Here is a 24,138-nt window from a genome sequence, read left to right on the forward strand (position 1 = left end):
ACTATGCAGCCATCAAAAGAAATGAAATCTTGCCATTTGCGATGACGTGGATGGAACTAGAGGGTATCATGCTTAGCGAAGTAAGTCAATCGGAGAAAGACAACTATCATATGATCTCCCTGATATGAGGGAGAGGAGATGCAACATGGGGGGTTGAGGGGGTAGGAGAAGAGTAAATGAAACAAGATGGGATTGGGAGGGAGACAAACCATAAGTGACTCTTAATCTCACAAAACAAACTGAGTGTTGATGGGGGGGAGGGGGTTGGGAGAGGGGGTGGGGTTATGGATATTGGGGAGGGTATGTGCTATGGTGAGTGTTGTGAAGTGTGTAAACCTGGCGATTCGCAGACCTGTACCCCTGGGGATAAAAATATATGTTTATAAAGCTGTAAAAAAAAAAAAAAAAAAAAGAAAGGATGAATCCCCAAGTTTTGTAGCCACATGGACGGGACTGGAAGAGATTATGCTGAGTGAAATAAGTCAAGCAGAGAGAGTCAATTATCATATGGTTTCACTTATTTGTGGAGCATAACAAATAGCATGGAGGACAAGGGGAGATGGAGAGGAGAAGGGAGTTGAGGGAAATTGGAAGGGGAGGTGAACCATGAGAGACTATGGACTCTGAAAAACGATCTGAGAATTTTGAAGGGGTGGGGGGTGGGAGGTTGGGGGCACCAGGTGGTGGGTATTGTAGAGGGCACGGATTGCATGGAGCACTGGGTGTGGTGCAAAAATAATGAATACTGTTATGCTGAAAAATTAAAAAAAAAATTATAAAAAAAAATAAGAAAGGAAGTGATTAAACATTTTTACATGAAAACTTCTAGAAGTTTCATGTGGTTACAGTTCTCTCAAGAAAGAGGATTTAAAAGCCCTAAAATTCAGGGCTCCTGGGTGGCTCAGTGGGTTAAGCCTCTGCCTTCGGCTCAGATCATGATCTTAGGGTCCTGGGATGGGCCTCTCTCCTCAGTGGGGTGCCTGCTTCCCCCCCCTCTCTGCCTGCCTCCATGCCTACTTGATCTCTTTCTCTGTGTTTCAAATAAATAAATAAAATCTTTAAAAAAAACCTTAAATTCTTAGTCAAGTCAAATTTCATTGACATCTTTAAAGATAAGGCTCAGCAAGAATAGTTATTTTAAGTTGAGATATGCTGTGCATATCTGTAATATAGTAGGTGTTTTCCCGACATTTTATTATAAAAAGAGGCATGTTGACTGAATTGTACACTTAGTACCACTGCACACACACCATTGGATTCCACAGCTAACATTGTACCCTATTTGCTTCATTGTACACCTGCCCATTGATAAGAGGTTATGTATGTCACCAAGCTTTGAGCTGTATGCGTTTTGAGCACCACAGAAATTCCAAATTACCCCAACAGAAGAGTCATTGGGGACTTTTATGGTATATTTGCTTGAACTTCCAACAATTTTTCTTTTGAACAAGAAAAAAGTACATGACTTGGAGTGTTCTAATGGATACTAATTTATTAATAGTAAGAATTTTATAGATAGGAAAATAGGTTCAAAAGATACGGAAGCAAAACAGTTATCATTGGATTATTTAAGTGAGACCCTACAAGGTGTTGGAGATTACACACACTTCACCTGGAAGAACAGTAGTGGGGCTCAGAGGACTTCAAATTTGTATCAGCTCAGCAAAACAGTGACAGAGAAAAAGGCACCCGATGCCCAGGACTTAATATTAGGGGGGCTGAAACATTTGAGGGCTGCCAGAATGACCCCAAGCATGATTCATGATCCACATGATTCCTTAGTTTTTCAGAGAATTGTATCAAGCAAATATGACTTTACAAAAATTATAGAAGATTTGGGTCTCATGGTATATGGTGCTTTTCTGACCATGGGGTAAATACTATAAAATCACAAAATGGAGCTTTTATCTAAGGCAAATACTGCTCTAAATTATAAACAGATTTTTTGTGCATTTGTCTTTCATAGTGTGTCCTCTCTGTGTGACCGTCTCCCCATCATGTGACCATCTCTCCCCTCAGTGTGACCATCTCCCCTCCTCAGTATGATTATTTCTTGTCAACACTTGTTATTTCCTTTTCTTTTTTTTTTTTTTAACAATAACCATCCTAGTGGGTGTGAAGTGGTAACTCACTGTAGTTCTGATTTGCATTTCCCTAATGATCAATGATATAAATCTTTCCATGTAAATGGTTTTACTTCTGGATTATCCATTTTATTCCATTGCCTATATATCTGTCCTTATGTAAGTACCATGCTGTCCTGGTTACTGCTGAATTATAGTAAGTTTTCAAATTGCAAAGTGTAAGTCCTTCAGCTTTTTTTAATTCCCAAGATTGTTTTGGTTATTTGGAGTCTGTTGTATTTCCTCTGAATTTTTCCATTTCTGCAAAAGATGTCATTGGGACATTGATAGGATTGCATTAAACGTGTACATTGCTTTGGGGAGAGTGGCCATTTTAACTATATTAAGTCTCCAATTCATGAACACAAATGTCTTTCCATTTATTTAGTTCTGCTTTAATTTCTTTCAGAAATGTTTTTGAGGGGTGCCTGGGTGGCTCAGTGGGTTAAAGCCTCTGCCTTCAGCTCAGGTCAAGATACCAGGGTTGTGGGATCGAGCCCCGCATTGGGCTCTCTGCTCAGCCAAGGAGCCTGCTTCCTCTCTCTGCCTGCCTCTCTGCCTACTTGTGATCTTTGTCTGTCAAATAAAACAAAAAACAAAAACAAACAAACAAAAAAAAACACTTAAAAAAAAAGAAAAAGAAATGTTTTTGAGGTTTTCAGTGTATAAAATTTACACCTCCTGTTTAAATTTATCCCCAAGTATTTTATTCTTTTTGATGCTATTGTACATAGAATTGTCTTCTTAATTCCACTCTTGGATTATTCATTGCTAATGTAGACAACTGATGATTGTGGGTTGGTGTTGTATCCTGTAGCTTTGCTGAATTCATTTATTAGCTCTAGTATTTTGTGGATTCTTTCAGATTTTCTACATATGAGATCATGGTATCTCAGAATATGGTTTTACTTCTTCCTTTCCAGTGTGGATGTCTTTTGATTCTTTTTCCTGCCTAATTGCTCTGGCTAGAATTTCCAGTACAAAGTTAAATGTAAATGGTCAAAGCAGGCCTTCTTGTCTTGTCCCAGACCCCAGAGCTAAAGCTTTCAGTCTTTTACTGAGTGTGATTTTAGCTGTAGGTTTTTCATAAATACCATTTTATCAGGTTGAAGCAGTCCTCTTTTATTCCTAGGGGTGTGTGTGTGTGTGTGTGTGTTTTACCATGAAAGAATGTTTGATTTAGTCAAATGTTTTTTCTGTATCAATGGAGATAACAGCATTTTTTTTTCTCTCCTCATTCTATTACTGTGGTGTATTACACTGATTGATTTTTATATGGTGAGCCACTCTTACATTCTTGGGGTAAATCTCATTTGCCCATGGTGTATAATCCTTTTGATATACTGCTGGATTTAGTTGGCTAGTATTCTGTTGAAGATTTTTGAGTCTAAATTCATAAGGGATATTGGTCTGTAGTTCTCTTCCCCTTTGATGTCTTTGGCTTTGGTATCAGGATAATGCTGGCCTCAAAGAATGGGCTGGAAAGTATTCCTTTCCTTTTTTTTTTTTTTTTTTGAGATGTTAGACAAGGATAACTGTTAATTCTTTTTTTTTTTTTTTAAGATTTTATTTATTTATTTGACAGAGAGAGATCACAAGCAGGCAGAGAGGCTGGCAGAGAGAGAGAGGAGGGAAGCAGGCTCCCTGCTGAGCAGAGAGTCTGATGTGGGGCTTGGTCCCAGGACCCTGGGATCATGACCCTAGCCGAAGGCAGAGACTTTAACCCACTGAGCCACCCAGGCGCCCCTGTTAATTCTTTAAATGTTTGGTAGAATTTGCCAGCAAAGCACCTGATCTTGAACTTTTTTTTTTTTTTTTTTGTCATGAGGTTTTTGATTGAGTCAATACCTTTACTTACTATAGGTCTGTTGAGATTTTTAACATTTCTTTGCATAAGTTTTGTGGTTTGTATGTTCCTAGAAATTTGTCCATTTCCTCCAGGTTATTTAGTTGCTTGGCATACAATTGTTCCTAGCATTCTCTTATAATTCTTTGTTATTTCTGTAAGGTCAGCGGAAATGTTCTCACTTTCCTTTCTTCTTCTTTCTCTATAAGAGATGGAGAGGGAGAATCTTAAGCAGGCTCCATGCCCAGTGTGGAGCACAACTTGGAACTTGCTCTCACAACCCTGAGATCATGACCTGAGCTAAAATCAAGAATGAGACACTTAACTGACTGCGCCACCCAGGCATCCCTTCCACTTTGATTTCTGATTTTAATAATTGGAATCTTTATCCTCAGTCTAGCTAAAGGTTTGTTAATTTTGTTGATCTTTTCAAAGAACTATCTTTTGATTTCACCGATTTTCTCTGTTGGTTTTCTACTCCCTATTTCACTTATCTCTACTCTAATTTTTATAATTCCCTTCTTTCTGCTAGCATGGGGTTTAGTTTGGTCCCTTAAGGTATAAAATTCAGTTAGTGATTTGAGATATTTCCTTTATACAACTCCAGGTATTTATAACTACAAATTTCCCTCTGAAAATGGCTTTAGCTGTATCCCATTAGTTTTGGTATGTTGTGATTTTGTTTTCACTTGTTTCTAAGTATTTCTTTTTCAAAAAAAGATTTATTTATTTATTTGACAAAGAGAGAGAGATCACAACTAGGCAGAGAAGCAGGCAGAGGGGAGGGGGAAGCAGGCTCCCTGCTGAGCAGAGAGCCCAATGCGGGGCTCCATCCCAGGACCCTGAGATCATGACCTGAGCCAAAGGTAGAGGCTTAACCCACTGAGCTACCTAGGTGCCCTGTTTCTAAGTATTTCTAATATCTCATTGATTTCTTCTTTAAAATCAAAGAAGTTGCTTAAGAGTCTGTGTTTAATTTCAACAATTTTGTGGAATTATTTCCTTCTGTTTTTGATTTCCAGTTTTATTCCATTGCAGTTGGAGAATATACTTGTATGATTTAAGTCTTTGAAAATTTATTGACACTTGTTTTGTGGCCCAACATATGGCCTGTCTTGGGGAATGCTCTATGTATGCTTAAGAACAATGTGCATTCTGCTGTTGTTGAGTAAAGTGTTTTGTGTGTGTCTACTTGGTCTATTTGGTTTATAGTGTTGTCTAAGTACCCTATTTTCTTATTGATCTTCTATCTGGTTGTTCTATCCGTTATTGAAAGTGAGATATGGAATTCCCCAGCCCTTAATTTAGAGCCACTTCTTCCTTGATTCCTATCAACAGTTCTCTCTCTCTCTCTCTCTCTCTCTCTCTCTCTCTCTCTCTCTATATATATATATATATATATATATATATCTGGATTTTGTTGTTAGGTGCATATATTTTTATATTTTTTTCTATAGTTGTTATCTTTTTGAGGAATGATCTTGACTATACAAAATTTCAAGTTGGTCAGTGATTCTTTGGCTTAAGCCACTGCTAAAAGCAGTCCCAGTGGGTTTATAATCTGTTCCTCTTTACTTCCATGAAAGGACTTGTGAAGTCTTACAATGAGCTTGTTTTTAAAATAAAATAAAACAGTCAAAGATAATAGTCTTTTACTCCCTTTTCTTCATGTAGAGGGAGAGCTATAGGATATCATAGTTGATGGGACTGGACTCCTGTACTTTCCTAAAGCCAAGAAAGTGAAATGAAGTGGGTCACGTCCATCTCAATATTTGAGAATAAGAATTACCATCATTCTTTAGTGAAGGCTAGCTCTTTCTTTTCCTATTGCCAGACTCCTTTTTTTTTTTTTTAAGATTATTTATTTATTTATTTGACAGCGATCACAAGTAGGCAGAGAGGCAGGCAGTGAGAAAAGAAGGGAGGCAGGCTCCCCGCAGAGTAGAGAGCCTGATGTGGGGCTCGATACCAGGACCCCGGGACCATGACCTGAGCCAAAGGCAGAAGCCCAACCCACTGAGCCACCAGGTGCCCCCTATTGCAAGACTCTTAAATGAACTCCTGCGTGTCTGCTTATCTGCTTATCTGAGCCCTCTTTCCACTGCCAGCCGGTCTCCACTGCCATTACTTGTGGGGGCCAGCAATTCCTGGGAGCTGTTCTTCTGTGACATTTACTTGCATGTGTTCCCTCCTTCACTCCTTCCACAGCTCTCTGAGGTGGGAACAGGCCATCTCTGCTCCACAGAGACGGATCTGAGCTAGAGGCAGACACCATTGCGGGCACCACCTCTCCCTGTGGCCTTGCCTGCTTGACAAATGGAAATGCAGAAAGCAGTGCAAGCCCTCGGTGGAAGCTCTTCTTCCAGAAGTTTCATTTCCCAGAAATCTAGAAAAGCCACAAGAATGGTGGGGGAGCCCTCAGTGTGTCTTCCACAAATGTTCATGGTCCCTTCTGGTCTACTGAAAGGGCCTGTTGTCCATGCTGACTTCACACATAACTGACCCAGAGCAGATGTCTGTCTCTGGATAAAAGGTTAAGGGGGTCTCAGTCAGGACCATGAAAAGCGACTATTGTTGGGTTTTGTGGTTTACTTGGAAAAATGAGAGGACAGCTTCCCTTTTAAGCTTGGCTTCTAGAACTCCTTGGCTCTGTGCAAATTAACGGAGGAGCCCAATTCTGGGGGTGTAGAAAAACTTAGGCACCGAGTTTTGATGGAGTAACTAGAAAACTAATGAGTCTTTGCTGTGGTGCAGTAATGAACCACAGAATGCATTTTGAGAGTAAGAGAGGGGCCTAAGGAGTTGAATGAAATTCAGTAAACACCAGGCTCACAACTTGAGCTCATGTTTCAATCTCAGCTGACTCCCTCAGTTTTAGCATGAAGTGGGGGAACCTGTTGGACCCGTAGCATTTATTCAAATTTGAGTGACTTCAGCAGGGGATGACCTTTGCATGGTCACAGTCCCCTCAGCCTCCCTCATGTACATTTACCTGCCTGGTTCCTATCTGTGTGGGTCCTAAAGACAACTGAGTTTGATTTATACTTTAAAACTATTTCCCCCAATTTGAATCTGCTTTGGATTAGTACAATTATTTCAATTTCCCATCTTGGACCCCAGGCATAAAACTGAAAAGGGGGCAGGCGATGAAGAGGAGATACCAAGCCTAGCAGTTTAGTCCATATGGCTCACTGCCTGTATTCCTGGCTTCAGGCCAAGAGGTCCTTGAGTCTGAAACTTGCTGGCCACAGCCTAGCTGTGTAACCCATAGCAGGTCATTTAAAATCTTTCAGCTTTAACCCCCTCATTGATAAAGTCAAAACTGTAAGAGTAGAGTGTCCTGAATGGCTCTCATTATGGTTAAGCGAGGTGGTTCATACGGTTGGGGCTCGGCACATGATCTGTACTGCCCAAGATGGTGGCCCTCACCATGGGAACCTTCGAGGGGCACAGGTGCTCTCAAGTGGAAGTGATAACAGAGTCGCAGGACTTGACCATGAAGACAATAAAACACAGTGAGGTTAAGCTGTGCCCCCGCCCTTGTCCAAGTGGAGCAAAGGAGAATCTAGGATGGATATCTGACCACTTTTTGAGCATAGATGCTAACATTCCACAGCTCCCGTAAGGACTCTCGTGTTGAATGAAAGAATTGAATTTGAAGTTTTGTAAGTATTTCATGATTGGCATTGCAGAGTCAAATTTCTTGCTGAGCATGGAGACTTTGGGAAATGTAGCCTAACTTCCAGTCAATTATCACTTTGAGAAAGAGGTTTTGGATGTTAAAGGGGTGTGTTTGGACGTCTTATGTCTTCCCTTTACATTTGTATAACAACACACGCACATGTGCACACACACATTTAGTGAATGGCTAGCAAGTGTGGGCAGAAACTAAAGGAATTCAATGTTCGTTCTTGAGAACAAGTAGATAAAACTCAGACTCAGTTTCCAGCGGACACTGTTAGCTGATAATTGAAATACAGTTATGTGTGAAAAGGAGAAAGAAATCTGCCTCTCCCAAAAAGATTTAAATAATCCACTTTTCCGGAAGTATCACGACGTTCGCATACTCCCTAGCTTGCTTATAGGAAGTATTGTTGGCTTTAAAAGTAAAACCAAAAAAGAGACTGTAGAGAAAAGTCTAAATGATCAACGACTATAAACTGCTTGTAATTTTCAAGGAATAACTCACATATCTATTAATCACTCTTACCTCCTTGGAGGTCAAGATCTGGCGTAACTCTTTCCTTAGATCAATAAAACGATCGTGAAAGAGGGCCATGCACCATGGCTCCATGAAGTAGCTAGGGAGGAAAGAAAAGATTCAGTTAGCTGGAAACCCTCTCATTACCACTAATAAAGTATTTACCTGCTTTTTTGCCTTTATAAATTACAGTTCTGGCCCCTTTGCAATCGTTTGCTCATAAAATGCCTCGTGGAACAGCCTAGCCAATCAATTTTTTAAATGGGTGTTCCTGATGTAAGGCCAGGTTCCATAATTACATTTAAAGTGGTTTAATTCAGAGCTGGGGCAAGACCCAGCGAAGAATCCTGATTTTATCAGAATTTAAAAGCCTGAAGACTTGTAAAGAACGGTGTCTCCATTATCTGCCCTCATTTGAGAAAAACAGATTGCAGGATTAGCTGAACTGCTGCATAAACAAATTACATTTGGGTAGACAATGACACAAATGTTGTGCATCATTAAGATCTCAGGATTAATAATGACCAGAAAAACAGGCCACCTCGGTGTTCAACATGGTCTCCGTACAATTGCACTGATGCTTAATTGAATCTCTTTTTAGGAGAGCAGCTCTTTTGGTGTTTATATTGGCTAACTCTTCACTGAAAACTGTTTGAATAAATGCTTTCTTACCTGGAGAACAATAAGGCCCTCCTCTATTTCCAGGCAATCACTGAAAATCTGATGCATTCTTGGAAGACCAAGCACATTTATTGGTATTTTAACTCTTACTTTATTTTAACGCCAGGTGTCTGGGAACCAGAAACCTCACTTCTTCAGTGCTGGGGACACACGGGTCATGTGGGTTTCACTCTTTTCTGGATGTGTTTGTCATGCCCATTATGGCTAATGGATGTCATGTGTGCACAAAGGGGAAGAAAAAACTGGGGCCCACGTGCAGACGAGCACCTTCTGTTTTCCCAGACTTAAAGTTAATTCTTAGAGAAGAGGTGATGAGTCCCAGGGACCACTGAGGCCTCAAAGGACAAGCATCATGACAAGTCTGTGCTACGCTCAGCATGGCACTAAGCTAGATCAGTTATTACCTATCACCTATTTCCTTGGCCAGAATGTGACCGAATTTCATGCTTAATTACCTCCTTTGTTGTTATTCATTCAACTATTAATTCCACTAATATTTATTGAACATTCACCAGTGCCCAGCACTGGTCTAGGTGTAGGGGAAACAGTAGGAACCAAGAGACATGCATCCTGCCACTGGGAAGCTTCCATTCAAGTGATGAATAGTGAGTGAATATATAGCATGTTAGATGATGAGAACTGCTTAGGAGAAAAACACAAGTCAGACAAAGATGGGGTGGGGGCGGCAAAGGAAGGCTCAGGGAGTAAAGACCCGAGGGGAGGGTGAGAGGGAGTCACGTGAAGATCTGGGGGAAGAGCTTTCCAGAGAGTGGGAACAGCAGGTGCAAATTTCTGGAGGCAGGAGTGCATGTGCAGAGCACTCAGGAAGGCAGAGTGGAGAGAAGAGGGGGAGTGGTAAGGGGTGAGCTCAGGACGGGATGGGCGGGAAGGATGCTTCCAGGAGTAGGAGTCCAGTCCGGACTATGGTGTACAGTAGTCTCCCCATATCCGTGATTTCAGTTTCTGTGGTTTCAGTCACCACAAGATGAGCTGTTGTCTGGAAGCAGGGGATCCCGTCCTGACATGTTGTCAGAAGGCCAGCAGTAGCCTCACACTACGTCACAATGCCCACGCCATTCACCTCCCTTCACCTCGTCATGCGGGCATCTCCCATCACAAGAAGGCCGAATACAGCATTATATCATATTTCGACAGAGACCACATGTACATACCTTTTATTAAGTAGATGGCTGTAAGTGTTCTGTTATTATTTGTCATTGCTGTTAACCTCTTACCGTGCCTAGTTTATAAATTAAACTCTATCGTAGGTATGTGTGTGTAGAAAAAGCCAGTGTATGCAGGGCTCAGGACCACCCGTGGCTTTAGGCATCCACGGGGGGTCTTGGAAGATACTCCCTCTGGTAAGCGGGGGCCACTGTCATCACTCCGTGGCCATCTAGCTCAGCACTTGCAAGCAACAGGTATCTCACAGAGCTCCACGAATGAATGAATGCACATCGCCCGAGTACATTCTATACTGCCGGGCCCTGATCGGTCTTCCATTAGGACAGAGGCAAGTTCTGCCAAATTAAGAGGTGACAACTTGGTAAAGTGCCCCAAGACGGGCGATATTATGAAAAAGAGCCTTGCTGGGAGAGAGGGAAAGACATACGTGAAACCAGGGTTTCGGGATGGTCTTGCTAAGCCCCGCAGCAAACAAGGCTGAGGGTGTCGGAAGGGCGCTTTGTGGAAATCTGCTGGAGGAAATCTGCTCGCCTCTGGAATTGCTTGAGGCCACCTAATTCGTGGTGAGTGGAGCTGAGTTGATGGGAGTTCTGGCCAGGGTTCTGGGCCCCTACAAACCCTGGCCAACATCCAACCTCCATCTAATTCCTGGAGCAATGGCATTGGTGCCCGGCTAGCCACCTTGGAGGGGATGAGCCCAGAGGGGTGATGTTTTGACACATCTTGGAAGAGTAGCTTCCTGGACCAAAATATCGATTACAGCCTATGTCCAGACACTAATGCACAGCCTTGCCTGGATGGTCCCTACTTCAGGGAATTGTGGATGTGCAAACTTGAAACTGTCATAATTCCTAAGTTAGCAACCAATGGGTTCCTTTGTATATCTTTAAAATCTTTTATTTATTTATTTATTTATTTATTTATTTATTTATTTATTTATTTATCCATTGACCAGAGCAGGGGGAGGGGCAGAGGGAGAGAGAGACAGAGAGAGAAATCTCAAGCTGACTCCCCACTGAGCGTGGATCCTGACTTCAGACTTGATCCCAGAGCCCTGAGATCATGACCTGAGCTGAAATTGAGAGTTAGAAGCTTAAGTGAGGGTGCCACCAAGGCACCCACCAATGAACCCTTTTAAATTTGGGGCTGTGTTTCCACCCTCTTGATCTCAGGGTCTACGGCCACATCCTTCTAGGTGCCACATCCTTAGTCTCTCTGCCTTTCTCGGCCCGGCACGGCCCTGTGCCCATAACCCAGGTCCCACACAACATCTTTGCTCCATGCCCTCCCCCTCTGTCTGCTTCATAGAGAGAACTCTGGGGAAACTCCACTTCCGGAAGGTCCCAGCCCACCCACCGTCTAATGCCCACATTCCCTTAGCCTCTGTCTACAGAGCCAAGCACTGCTGGCTGGAGAAACCCATGACCCTTCATATTCCGTAAATTTAGTTGCTAAGCCCCTCTGCACAGTCCCTGGTGGTAGGGAGGATGGTGGGGGCAGGGAGGAGGACGGAGGGGAGGCACTTAGAGGAAGCTGAGTATTTTTGCAAAGTTTTTCTTTGCTGCCTTTGAAACTCTCCATGCCTCTCACACCAGTGTCCAGCAGAAAGGGGACCTGGGCATTTGATGACTTCTAGTCTTATCACAGTACCTCGAACGGCTTGCAGACCAGTGATCTGGGAGACCTGAAATCTTACTTCTCTTACACTTCCTACCATTGTCTCCCATCGGAAAACAATTTGGGACCCTGGTCCAGAAGGTGACAATCCCTGTAGTGAACTATTTGTTACCTATATTCCTGGAATTCATCCGTGGCAGCCATTTTTTACTTATAAAAGAGAAAGGTTTATAGAAGTCTCTATGGCTTTTCTTTCTCTCTCGAGAAAGAAATCCTGGGTTCCGTTAAAGGTGTAGTAATGAAAAGAGACACCCTAGAAGCCAAACCAGTTGGCTGACTTCCAAAGTCTCCTTCTCAGTTTGAGTGCAGCTTCATGCGCTGGACATGGGGTCATGAAATGCTAAGGCTCCTGCAGCATGGGGGAAGGGGGAGAGAGCTGGTGCACCAGCAAGAGGAGTGTGTGGGTCCCTACCTTGCGTGGAGACCAGCTTCTGCACACCTGTCTGCGCCATCATATTACTCACAGCCTGCCACCCGGATCAAGCTAAAGATGCATGAATTGACATCCTTAGCCTGGGGTTAAAACAACGATTTTAGACTCGGGTGATCCCCTGAACAGAAGTCCCACTGGAAGGTCATCCATTCCTTTTTTTTTTTTTTTAAGATTTTATTTATTTATTTGAGAGAGAGAGAGGACAAGCCTGGGAGAAAGGGGCAGAGGGAGAAGCAGACTCCCTGCCAAGTAGGATGCCAGATGTGGGACTCGATCACAGAACCCTGAGATCATAGAAGGTCATCTATTGTGATGTCAACTCTGATCAGATGGAATGTAGAAATGAATGGGATTTAAGAAGAAAATGACTAGCAGATAACCTGCAGTTTCCAAGATGGACTCCATCCACTCTATTTAAATTAGGACTCAGGTGGGGCTCTTGAGTGGATACATAATTAGCAACATCTCCATCGTCAGATGAAGTAGCTGCTATATTGTAGGGCAGGCGTTAGATATAAGGTGTTTTAGACAGTGGAGAAAAGGACTGGGTACCTTTGATTAAGAGAGGAAAAAAATGTACTCAAAAATCTACCCGGAGAAGAATCTCATTTGCAAGATTCCTCCCCAGTTCTTACAGAAACTGCTTCTTCTGGTAGTGATTTTTAAGAGCTCACCAGATGACCTCAGAGCAGCCACTATGACGAAGACCCCATCCCTTTGTTCATGCTATGGGCTGTGGTGCTTGGTCATTTTACATTCATAGCCCCAAGTAGCTCTGTCTCTCTCTATAAGCCACTTCCATACTCCCCCAGACCTTGTTTGCTTCTGGCAAATTAACTTGTTTTAATGAATACGTTTTATTTTTAGAGCAGATTTAGGTGTACAGAAAAAATGAGAGCAGAAATGCGGAGTTCCCATACATCGGCCCCGCCCTCGGTTTCTCCTCTTAACCCTTTGCATGATGGGTAAGGCACATTCCTTCCAGTTGATGAACCAGTATTGATACATTGTTTTTTTTTTTTTTTTAAGATTTTATTTATGTGACAGAGACAGAGAGAGAGAGAGACAGCGAGAGAGGGGACATAAGCAGGGCGGGTGGGAGAGGGAGAAGCAGGCTTCCTGCCGAGCAGGGATCCTGATGCAGGGCTCAGTCCCAGGGCCCTGGGATCATGACCTGAGCGGAAGGCAGACCTGAATGACTGAGCTACCCAGTCGTTCATTACTGATACATTATTTTTAACTAAAGTCTGTAGTTTAGACTGAGGTTCATTTGTCTGTCCTGGTGCACATTCTGTGGGTTTGACAAATGTGTCCTGTCATATAGCCACCACGGCAGTGTCATACCGAAGAGTTTCACAGCCCTAAAAATCTATGCTCTGCCTATTCATCCCTCCTGCCCTCTGAACCATGGGCAAATTAACATTTTAGGAAATTGACTTGCAGAGAAAATGGGGCTGTGTAACAATTCTATAAAAAAATTTTTTTAATAACCCTATATTCCAGCATTTCTCTCCGAAACAGAGTAATATTCTCCCATCACAGAACACAATGCCTCTCAAACTTGCCGGCCACCCCTCAGATGAATGGCCGTGTGGCCCGAGTTTTCATGTGGGCATCAGCTTAAGATGAAAGCTATTCGGATTTCTCTTTTCTCTATTGTACAGGGGGCTATACATTTTAGGGGAGATTTTTAAAGGCAGGCATTATAATCTACTTGCTAAAAATCCACGTGCCCTGTGACCAAACCAAACCAAACACATGTGTTAAGCTGGAGTGAGGTTTGTTCCCTGAAAATTTCCAAAGCTGATTTGTTGTTGTTGAAGGCTGCTGAGAATGTTAATTTAAACACCCTACCCAGGCAAGAGTATCTCAGGTGGATGAAAGCATCCCAATAGCAGGCTATCTGAGTCCTGATTCCCTCTAGCAGGGGCTAATATTTTTATTCAAAGAAGGCCAGTTCAATCCCATTATGGGAAAGAATGAAACAGGCGTGCATTCCTTTTCCTTCTTCATTCCACATAGGAAGGACAACGCCAGCCGCCAGCCCTAATGGCACGGGCACCCAGCTGGGCATCTCCTATGCTGACCCCTTCATCGGCATGGGGACTGGAAAGCCATGGTCAACTCCCTCTCAGCCCTGGCCTGTGGGTGACAGAGCTCCTGCGTGTCCCTCATCTGCAAGCTGGGGGCAAGGAGGGGGAGCTCAGGGCGAGTAGCGGTGGGGAGCTGACAGCTTGAGGGCGCACACTCAGAGTCTCTTTCCAGATCAGGTTTCTCCCCAATCCAGACTGCACCTCAGTTGCCCAATGCTCCCTTTGCCGCCTCCTTTCTGTGGAGGGCCCAAGATTCTCACTTCCTCCACCCCCCTCCGGACACCTTCCACTCTGGCCTCCCTGCCTGGTGGGCTCTGTGCTGTCTCTGCAGCCCAGAGCAGCCTTCTCCACATTTGCATCTTCCCTGGTACTGTCCAAAGCTCAAGACCAACACAAACATCCTTCTTGAAGCTAATTCTTGTCCTAAGGACTTCCATCCACTTTCTCTGCGCTGGTTTCACCGCCTGGGGTAGTTCTGATCTTGCAGGAAAGCTAACCTGGCACTTGTCCTTTTCTCTTACTCACTGTGGGGTCTGGGTTCCCACAGCATCTGGCTGGTCCCAAGGAGACGGAGGGAGCCTTGGGGCCCAAGTTTCCGAAGACACCTACGGGTGAGGGAAGGGGTCTGCCTCAGGTTGCCCTCCCTCCTCTCCATGGAGAGACTCTGCACCAGCTGCTAGGATCCTGTTTAGATAAGAGGGGGCTTATGGGTGGCACAGACCCCTTTGGGCTTCCGTTAAGCCATCCTAGACACACAGCAGGCTTCCTTATTAAAATTAGAAAAGCTTGGAATTGAGCCAAACTCATTTTGCAATTGATAAGAACATTGAGTCAAACCGAGCTGATCTCCTTTTGATAGAAGGATGTTAAAAAGGAGTTTTGCTTTATGAAAAGATGTAGGTCAGTTTTCTCCCCACAAACTGAAGGAATTCTGTACTTTGGTTTTCTGCTTTCTCCACAGAAAGTAGAGGAGCATGTGGAATCCTTGCCAAGGCTGTGGTCAGGTTGGCACTGACCGCCCCGAGTGCTACAGATACTCAGCATTAGTGATCAGCTTTTGGGAAACTTCCATTTCCATGAATACTGAATTTTTTTTGAGAGAGAGAGAGAGGAAGCCAGAGTGAGTAGGGGGGAGGGGGAAGAGAGAGAGAGAGAGAATCTCAAGCAGGCTCCATGCCTCAGCACAGAGCCTGACATGGGGCTCGATTCCATGAGCCTGAGCTCATGACCTCAGCCCAAATCAAGAGTCAGCTTCCTAACCGACTGAGCCACCTAGGAGCTCCTGATAATAATTCTGAAATAATTCAAAATTATTGAATTTTTAAAAATAAGAAGATATTGGGGCGCCTGTGTGGCTCAGTGGGTTAAAGCCTCTGCCTTTGGCTCAGTTCATGATCCTAAGGTCCTGGGATTGAGCCCCGCATCGGGCGCTCTGCTCAGCAGGGAGCCTGCTTCCTCCTCTCTCTCTGCCTACCTCTCTGCCTACTTGTGATCTCTGTCTGCCAAATAAAAAAAAGAAAAAGAAAAAAGAAAGAAAATATTAACTTCTTTCCCAGTTTATGTTCAAAAAAGAAGACTAACCAGAGCCACTAGGTAACCTTCCTAGCTGGCTACCTAGGAATCTTCAGGAGGGAATGTTAGGTAGGAACATGGGAGCAATGTGACTTCTCAGTGGCTGTGTGGATTTGGCTGTGTGATTTAATATCACACAAATCATTTCTACGCACAGATCTGGCCATAAAAAGTTTACACAAATTATCCAGGACCCAAACAGAAGACACTACTGTCTCTATTCAATTTGCCAACAGCTGGCCTGTGTTCTTTGAGGGGACTTAAATTTTCCATCACTTTTGCAAATGATACACTTTTCTCAGAAGCCCCAGGAAATGTCAACTTGTGGAACTCTATTAACCATTCCTGGTCGATATGGCCCAATCATTAAGCAGTTGATCAGACCTCCTCAGAGCTTATCCTCATTTGGTCAATCAGCCAATTTTATTGACAAAATCATATAAGCTGGGCGGGGAGCTGGTAACTAGCGGAGCCACTGGTTACACTGAATGCTGAGAAAAGCAAGCCCAGAGGACAGGCCGGAGGAAGCCGCATTTGCTGACCTTAGGAAAAAGTCTGACGTGTCTAAGGGAAAAGACTACAGTGGGTAAAGGATGGTGTTCTTTCAAATCCTGGATCTTAACTGCAAGGCAAGGCCTCCCTGGCAGGCGGGGAGAAAAGGAGAAGAGCTAGGCTGCACTCTCTACCCGCAGACGTTCAAATGGCTCAACCACGCAATAGTTAGGAAAAAGGAGGCTGGCGGTCAGAGAAGAAATCCATTACCTTTCTCCAAGATCTTTCTTTCTTTCTTTCTCCTTTTTTGTTTTTTTAAATGAAAATCTTTCTAATTTTATTCTGGAGAGATAATAGTTTTTGCTTTTAGACTCATTAAGAGAATCCCCCACTGCTACTCACACCTGCACAGAAGTTTGCTCAAGCTGGAAATTCACCCAAGGGTTGCCTTTTCTTCCTGTGGGGAACTGCACGGGGGTGGGGTTGGGGGGCTGCAGGCTTTCCTGAGAGAATGAAATTCTCACTGTCCAAGTCCTTTCTTGTACCAACATCATCTTCGATTCAAGGAGGAGGATAGTTCCCACAATGCCTAATTGTAGGTCACGCCCAGAGCAAGTCTCAGCCTTGTGTAGCATGGGCTGGAGCATTGGCTGCTAGGGCTTGTCTCTCCCATTCATAGTCTAAGAATGCATGAAGTGACAGACGTCAGGGTATGTCATCGTGGTTGCACCCAGACACCCGGGGGTTGTGGCAGTTTTAGACCGAACAACATTGGGAAATTTGATTTGGGCATTTCCTTAAAAATGATTTTTGATAATGCTGGGTCCTCATAGTTTTGCCCCAACAATCAGCTCAGCTGATGCCCCCTGTGACTCATCACTGTCATTGCTAGCCCGGCTGGTATCACTGCTCACCTGAGGGCCACAGAAGACATGTGGTGTGCAAAGCCTGGTGAAGGGGTCTGGGTGAGGTGAAGGCAGGTTTGTAAACATGTTTTCAGAAGGCATCTGCCCCATATCTCCTTCGCCATGCTGGTATAGGCGCTAAGAACACATTCTTTGTCCTAACTTCCTTTCTTCCATCCGTCTGTCCATCTGATCATCCATCCATCCATCCATCCATCCATCCCTCCACCCACCTAGCCACCCGTTCATGCGTGCTTGCATCCATCCATCCTAACAGGTCCAGTGAAGACTTTCAAAATCCTGTTTTTTTATTTCCAGCACCTGTTTTCCTCTGGTTCTCTGTTCTCTGCTGGCTCAACCACCCTTCACTGAGTACTCATTTCTTCCCCACTGTCCTCCCATGAATACTTTTCTCTCCCCTCTTTTCTCTGTCCTCCAGGAACCAGTATCTTCCAGGGCTCCTGACTTCCACAGCTACAAAGTGGCAAGGTAGAGGTCATTCTTGGCCACTAATCAATCACGGACAGACACTTTTTGGGCACTGAGAGAACCACCATGCAAGTGTGATCCCTGCTCCAGAAGCACACCCTGTGGGGAGGGTGGGGTAGTGTAAGGGAAACTGAGGCACATGCAGGCAGCAGAGGGGCATATTGTGGGAAGGCAAGGCTGGAGAGAGGCTCAGCAGGATGAAGCTGCTGTCCATTTGCCATCAGGTCTTTGTCACTGCATTTCTAAGTTCACTTCTCTTGGCTAGTGTTTCCCAACCTTTAGTCACTTGGGAACCCATCAGTTTTTCATGGACATTATGCATTACTTCAAAAATCTTTAGATTGATTACCCTTAAAAAAAAAATCTAACTACTTCTGCCTTGTCCTAAGCCATGATATCTGTGGAATCACAGATTTGATGTGTTAGTACTGTTTTTCTAATTCTTATTAAAATTATTCCATAATTAGTAAGTTGTGTCTACTTCCTAAGGTAGCTTACATACCACCTGGCAGGTGGTTACTACACTCCGAGACAAGTCACTTTTTATGACAGCTTGATGGCAAGGTGCTGTTGTATTCTTCTGGGGATGCAAACCCATGGACACTGTGCTAAATAGTTTCTGTGTATTATCTCTCTTCAACTTAGTTCCAGACCTCTACAGTGGGACTTGCCAGTCCATTTTACAGATGAAGAAATAGATTCAGAAGTGTTGTCCAAAGTCACACAATTAATGAGGATGAACCAGCTCTTAACCATTATTCTGCTTGACCTCAAAGTTCATGTTCTGAACAATACCACAACCAAATCTCATTTCCTTATGCTCATTTTGGAGCCTGTCTAGCAACTTTCTGAATCACCTCGTTTCATTGGTATCCCTTGCATTAGCTAAGATTAAATTTGATTACAGTTGTAAAAATTTTTTAAATAAGTACTTTTTTTCACACAAAGAATGGTTAAGCGAAGTGTCCAGGATGGGCATGGTGGTTCCACTGACATCAGAGCACAGTACTATGCATAGGGCATTTGTCCTCATGGTGCAAAATGGCTGCCAAGCTCCAGTCATCACATACATGTTCTTAGATGGATAAAGAGAAAAAGAGGGCCCTTCCCCCTCACTTTTAGGGACAATTCCTAGAAATCTCACCTAGCACTTCTATTTATGCCTTACTGGCCAAAGATTGGACGTATGGCTTCCTTGGTTGCAAAGGAGGCTGGGAATCATTGTCATTTATTTTAAGTACAATGTAACATCCTATAAATCAGGATTCTGTCTCTGAAGAGGAATGAGAGAAAGGATGTTGTGTCTTCTATGATAAGCCAAAGACTCCATAGCATCTGCATTGAACAAAAATCTTTTCTTACCGTTAAGCTTATGAAAATTGGGAGAATGTATTTAGTTGATGTTTCCAGAACTAGAACGTATCTATCAGTCTACATTCAAGCCTTCCCCCCAAATTAAACAATCAGAAAAAAATCCCACACAAGGTGTTTTCCATATGTGACCCCCACCTCCAAGCCCCTGGGAGAGCCCCTGTTTCTTGCACATCCGCATCTAACCCAAGTAAGCTTAAAGGCAGAGAACAGGGAACTATTTGTGTTCGACTGTAAGATTGTATTCTGGTCATTTTCTTCTGCCTGTGAAAGAAAGTGGATTTGTGCATTTCAATACAAAATTAAAAATAATCATAGCAACAAGTATTTCCAGTTAACCCTAGCTTTGCTCAGAAGTTATATTACACATCTCTGGGGCAGTGGAGTTACACAGGAGCAGACAAAAACAAACAAGCCCCAAAGCCTGAAATGGAAGTCTAATTATAAATATTTCCTGTCCAACTTTACTTTGCCAGAATCTCTATTTGATCAATTTCCTGCTTTGAGGCATTTCTGGAAAGGTCAGATTAATGATTTTGAAGGCAAAAGCAACTAGTTATTTGATAACCAGTCGTAACTGTCACTTGCTAAAGATCGGCTATGGATTTGTTGTCACGATCTGGACCTGGCCTCAACCAATAGTGGGTGTTTACTGCTCTAAGGAAAAATGGTTTGGGACGCACGAGCACTAAAACCCAAATTCTAATGTTGGGCGGAAGTCAGCCATCTCCCGAATGGCTTGTGAACAACCTCTGTCTTACTGCTGGTCAGCTCAGGGACGCACAGAGCTGGGGTTCAGCGAATCATCCCAATGTACCCAGGAACCAGAAGCTAACACTGCTTGAAGCCTGGTGTCCCGCAGTGTTCTGGAAGCCCTCGTCTGGTCGCAGAGGTGCTAGAAAACACTGCCTTGCCCACCATGCTCTGCTCAGTGCTCACAGGCTGCTGTCAACTGCAGGCCACTGGAACTGGCATGATTTATTTGTCTAGGAGCTGGACACATGCAGAACAGTCTCCGGAGGGCGATCCTGACCAGCCCAGGGGCCCTGACACCTCCACACCCATCTGGGGAGCAAAACTCTCTCTCAAGCACAAATTTTTCTTAGGCTTTATAGTGTTTTAAAGAACACAGATTTCCAGAGCATGTTTGTCCTGAATATGTAAGTGTCAGCACCCGGGTGGTACTAAGGACAGCGCCCAGACTCACTCCCTCCCTTGCCACTGGAGTCCTGGTTTTCAGAAATAAAATTCATAGAGGTTTATCTGGAAGATCTGCCTGCTGTCCATTCGTTTTTCTGAATCCTGGATGCTTAAACCAGGAGAAACTGCTTCACCTGAGAAAACGCAATACATTTATCTTGTGGTCCTTACAAATCCAACCACCGATGAGATTTCCCTCCTTGTTTTGACCTTGATGGAACTCAAAGCCAAGTGTGTGAGTTTTTAGATAAAGACCTGTGTGCTTGAATACCCAGCCTTTGCGCTGCAGCTCAGCCTCACACAGCTGTCCTGCCCCTAGTTCCCCATTTCCCGATACCTTTTTCTTTTTATCCCAGCTGTGCCCCTTGTTGCTTATATAATCTCAAGCTAGTTAACTTTCATGTCTCCCAGCCTCAGTCTTCATAGCTGTACGATGGGGGAAAAGGTGGTTCCTTACCTCAAAGACTTAGTGTCAGAATGTGAGCAGACAATCCATGAACATGGTTGGCTTTATGACCGGCACAGGGAGATGGCTCCATTTGTATTGTGTGATGATGATTGTTCTTAACTTATATCTTATTGTATATATTTGTGTAACCTACCTCAGATTTTTCTGGGATGAATTTGAGATGAAATAATTAAAATAAGCACTCTTTGTTGTTTAATTGGTAGAGAGTCTTTTGCAATTTTTCTCCTCGGGGACTGCTTTTCCTACCTTCAAGGGCATCTGCATTAACTATTTTCGCTGCTGTTTTACGGCAGCATGAATTTTTTTTTTTTTAAGATTTTATTTATTTATTTGACAGAGAGAGATCACAAGCAGGCAGAGAGGCAGGCAGAGAGACAAGAGGAAGCAGGCTCCCTGCTGAGCAGAGAGCCCGATGCGGGACTCGATCCCAGGACTCCGAGATCATGACCTGAGCCGAAGGCAGCGGCTTAACCCACTGAGCCACCCAGGCGCCCCAACGGCAGCATGAATTTTAACTGCACCAAAGGTAAGAGAGACTTCATAACAAGCCTTCATGATGTTTCATCACACACTAAGGATCTCTGTGGGAATCAATAAAAATAACATAAAAACAGTTAAACCGAGGTCTCAATATATTTTTTCTTGTCTGAACTGATGAAGGTTCAGTAAAAAGAGGAAAGATGGAATTTCTTGCTTTTGCTGGTTTATTTTGAAGAGGGAGGCAACTGAAACAAAAGGGGTGAACCCAGTGGTTCGTGGGATATATCAAGATGGCGGTCAGGAAATCAGGCCACGGCCAAGGCACAGACATGTCAAGGCCCAGCTGGGCCAGATTTTCTTCTGACCTGTCTGCCTTTTTGCCTGACTTGCCAGAGCAAACCTGTCTTCTTGTAGAAAGAGGGTAGTTTTTGTATACTTCAGAGTTGTCCTCCTATTTAAGTTTACTGGTGAAAGCACAGGGGCCATGCCATCTGCCTGGACCCTTCTCCACAGCGAGCAAGTGGGTCTGGCAGTCCCTTAAGGTGCCACCCGTGCCCGCAGTCCGAACATGGGGACGAGTCTACTCTATCCAGCGCTACACGTCTGGCCTTTTGTTCCATCTGTGGCATTTCCTTGCACATCGCTGGTTTGTTAGAGGCTGCGTTAATTGAATTTGCACAGTAAGTCTAGTGCCCTGGAAGTTGTCTAGCTATTTACACTGATTTGTTATATAAATTCAGGCCGAAGAGTACGAGGCAAGGTTGGCATTTAATGCTGCAGCAAAGGGAAAGCTCTAAGTGCTCAGCTTCACTTCCTGTGTCCCTCTCTTGTTATTCTGTATCTCTCTTCATAGAAAGCACAACCATTTTCCTTTAATTAGGCTGCAGAGAGCACGGGCTAGCATTAGGCCACTCAGCCACTCAGCCACGCTCACGGCCATAGCCATTTCCTATCTATTTTCTGTAGGAAAAGAAAAAAAAAAGTGTATATATGCACATATAAGCCCCTGGCAAGTCCGAGGGTGGGGGGAACAAAGGAACCAGGTGGAATTACCTTTTGCGAGACTGAGGCCACAAGAACTAGCCAACACCAGAAAAACAAGGTATTGTGCTGCCTCGTTATTCCTTTGGTTAAATGAATTACCCTTTTGAATTTTAAAAGAGTGCTTAATAGAAATATCACTCACTGGTACAGAATATATAGTACGTTTAATACACATTTATAGTAATTCAGTAATTAACACGTTTAAAATAATTCCCTTTCATGGATGCCTGCGTGGCTTAGTCGGTTAAGCATCTGCCTTCGGCTCAGGTCATGATCCCGGGATCCTCGGATTGAGCCCCACATAGGCCTCCCTGCTAAATTGGGGTCCTGTTTCTCCCTCTCCTCCCTCTTCATGCTCTCTCTCTCATGCTCTCTCTCTCTCTCGTGTAAATAAAAAATCTTGGAAAAAAACAAATAATTCCCTTTCATAACGGGCTTTTCTAAGTAACATGTTTATTTATTTATTTTTTAACTGAGGCTTTTACCAGATATAAGGACAAACTACAGACTGTTCCTTCACTTTGTCACTCCTACGTTTTCAGGTTTGCAGTTTCCACAAATCAAGTATTAAAATTCAACAAACAGTGGGGTGCCTGGCTGGCTCAGTTGGTGGTACATGCGAACCTTGATCTCAGGTTTGTGAGTTCAAGCCCCACACTGGGTGGAGAGCCTACTTAAAACAACAACAAAAAAAACAAAAACAACAACTAACATAGTCCTAGTTCTTACTTCTCACACACACAATAATGAGGGTAATGGATTATGACCCATGAGATAGTATGAGAATCCATAAGTCCATACTGATATGGACAAATGAATACACACCTGGAGGAGAGGGATAGCTCTTCCTTACAATCAGAAGCTAAGTACTAAGTGTAGAATGAATGAAGGAGCTGCAATCTCTCCCCATGACACCAACACAGTAACAGAAATTTCCAGCAAGAACTGTTTATGGATGCAAAAACTAGTGGGGGAAAAAAACGATAAAAAAACAGAACATCACATGGTCTCAAAATACCACTAATTGACTACAAAAGTAAAAATACTACATTTCTAGCGGAGGAACCTACAGCCTCCACCCCAACCACGGGGCCACGGTTAACAATATAGTGAAAGGGCAGATCCGCACCATGTGCCTCCTGAGAGGCTGCCCTGAGAGGGACACAAAATGGCGCCCGAGGTTCTGCCAAGAAGACATCACCTGACAGGAATAATGAGGGAATGCCAGACAGACCCAAAAGGGTAGATGCTCTACAAAGTAACAGGCTGTGTTTTTCACAGGTGAAGGCTCATGAAGATAAAAGCCTCAGGAGCCATTCTAGACTGGAAACGATTCTGCAGACAGAACTAATCTTGGATCAGTAGGGAGAGGTCAGTGGGACAATTGGCAAGACTAAGACTGAAGAGTCCGTTTATACCGTATTCGTGTGGTTTTTAAATGTTGACAATTGTCCTATGGTTATGGAAGGATGTCATAGTCTCAGGAAGTGTATACTGAAGGATCTAGAGGGCAGCGTGTCTCTGCACTCTATTACAAACATTAGGAAAACAGTTATGCCTTCCCATCCATAAAGTTGTGTGTGTGTGTGTGTGTGTGTGTGTGTGTACACATGCACATGTGTGTGTGTGTGCGAGTGTGGATGTGTGTGTGTGTGTGTGTGTAAAAACAGAGAGGGAGAGGAAGAAAGAATGATACAGCAAGGACAGTGAAATGTTGACATTTAGGGAAATTAGATGAAGAGTATGCAAATTTTTACTTTGTTCTAGTTGTGTAGATTTTTCAGAAATTTGACATTATTTTGAAATAAAAATTTAAAAGAAATCACTAATTGTTTAGCTTCTTGATTGTGTCACTCTGAGTAAAGAAATGGTCAAGG

The 24,138-nt window shown here is 43.6% G+C and overlaps 1 protein-coding gene across 3 annotated transcripts in view; it reads right to left on the reverse strand.

Annotated features, from left to right (window-relative positions):
- Positions 1-24,138, reverse strand: part of CFAP61 (cilia and flagella associated protein 61) — a 298,721-nt gene that overhangs the window by 7,250 nt on the left and 267,333 nt on the right. For all 3 annotated transcript variants that reach the window (XM_047743846.1, XM_047743844.1, XM_047743845.1), the window contains exon 26: positions 8,180-8,270. In XM_047743846.1, the coding sequence (XP_047599802.1) occupies positions 8,180-8,270 (91 nt within the window). The remainder of the gene's footprint in view (positions 1-8,179; positions 8,271-24,138) is intronic.

Source organism: Lutra lutra, chromosome 9 (assembly GCF_902655055.1).
Source record: "Lutra lutra chromosome 9, mLutLut1.2, whole genome shotgun sequence".
Classification (NCBI taxonomy): Eukaryota; Metazoa; Chordata; class Mammalia; order Carnivora; family Mustelidae; genus Lutra; species Lutra lutra.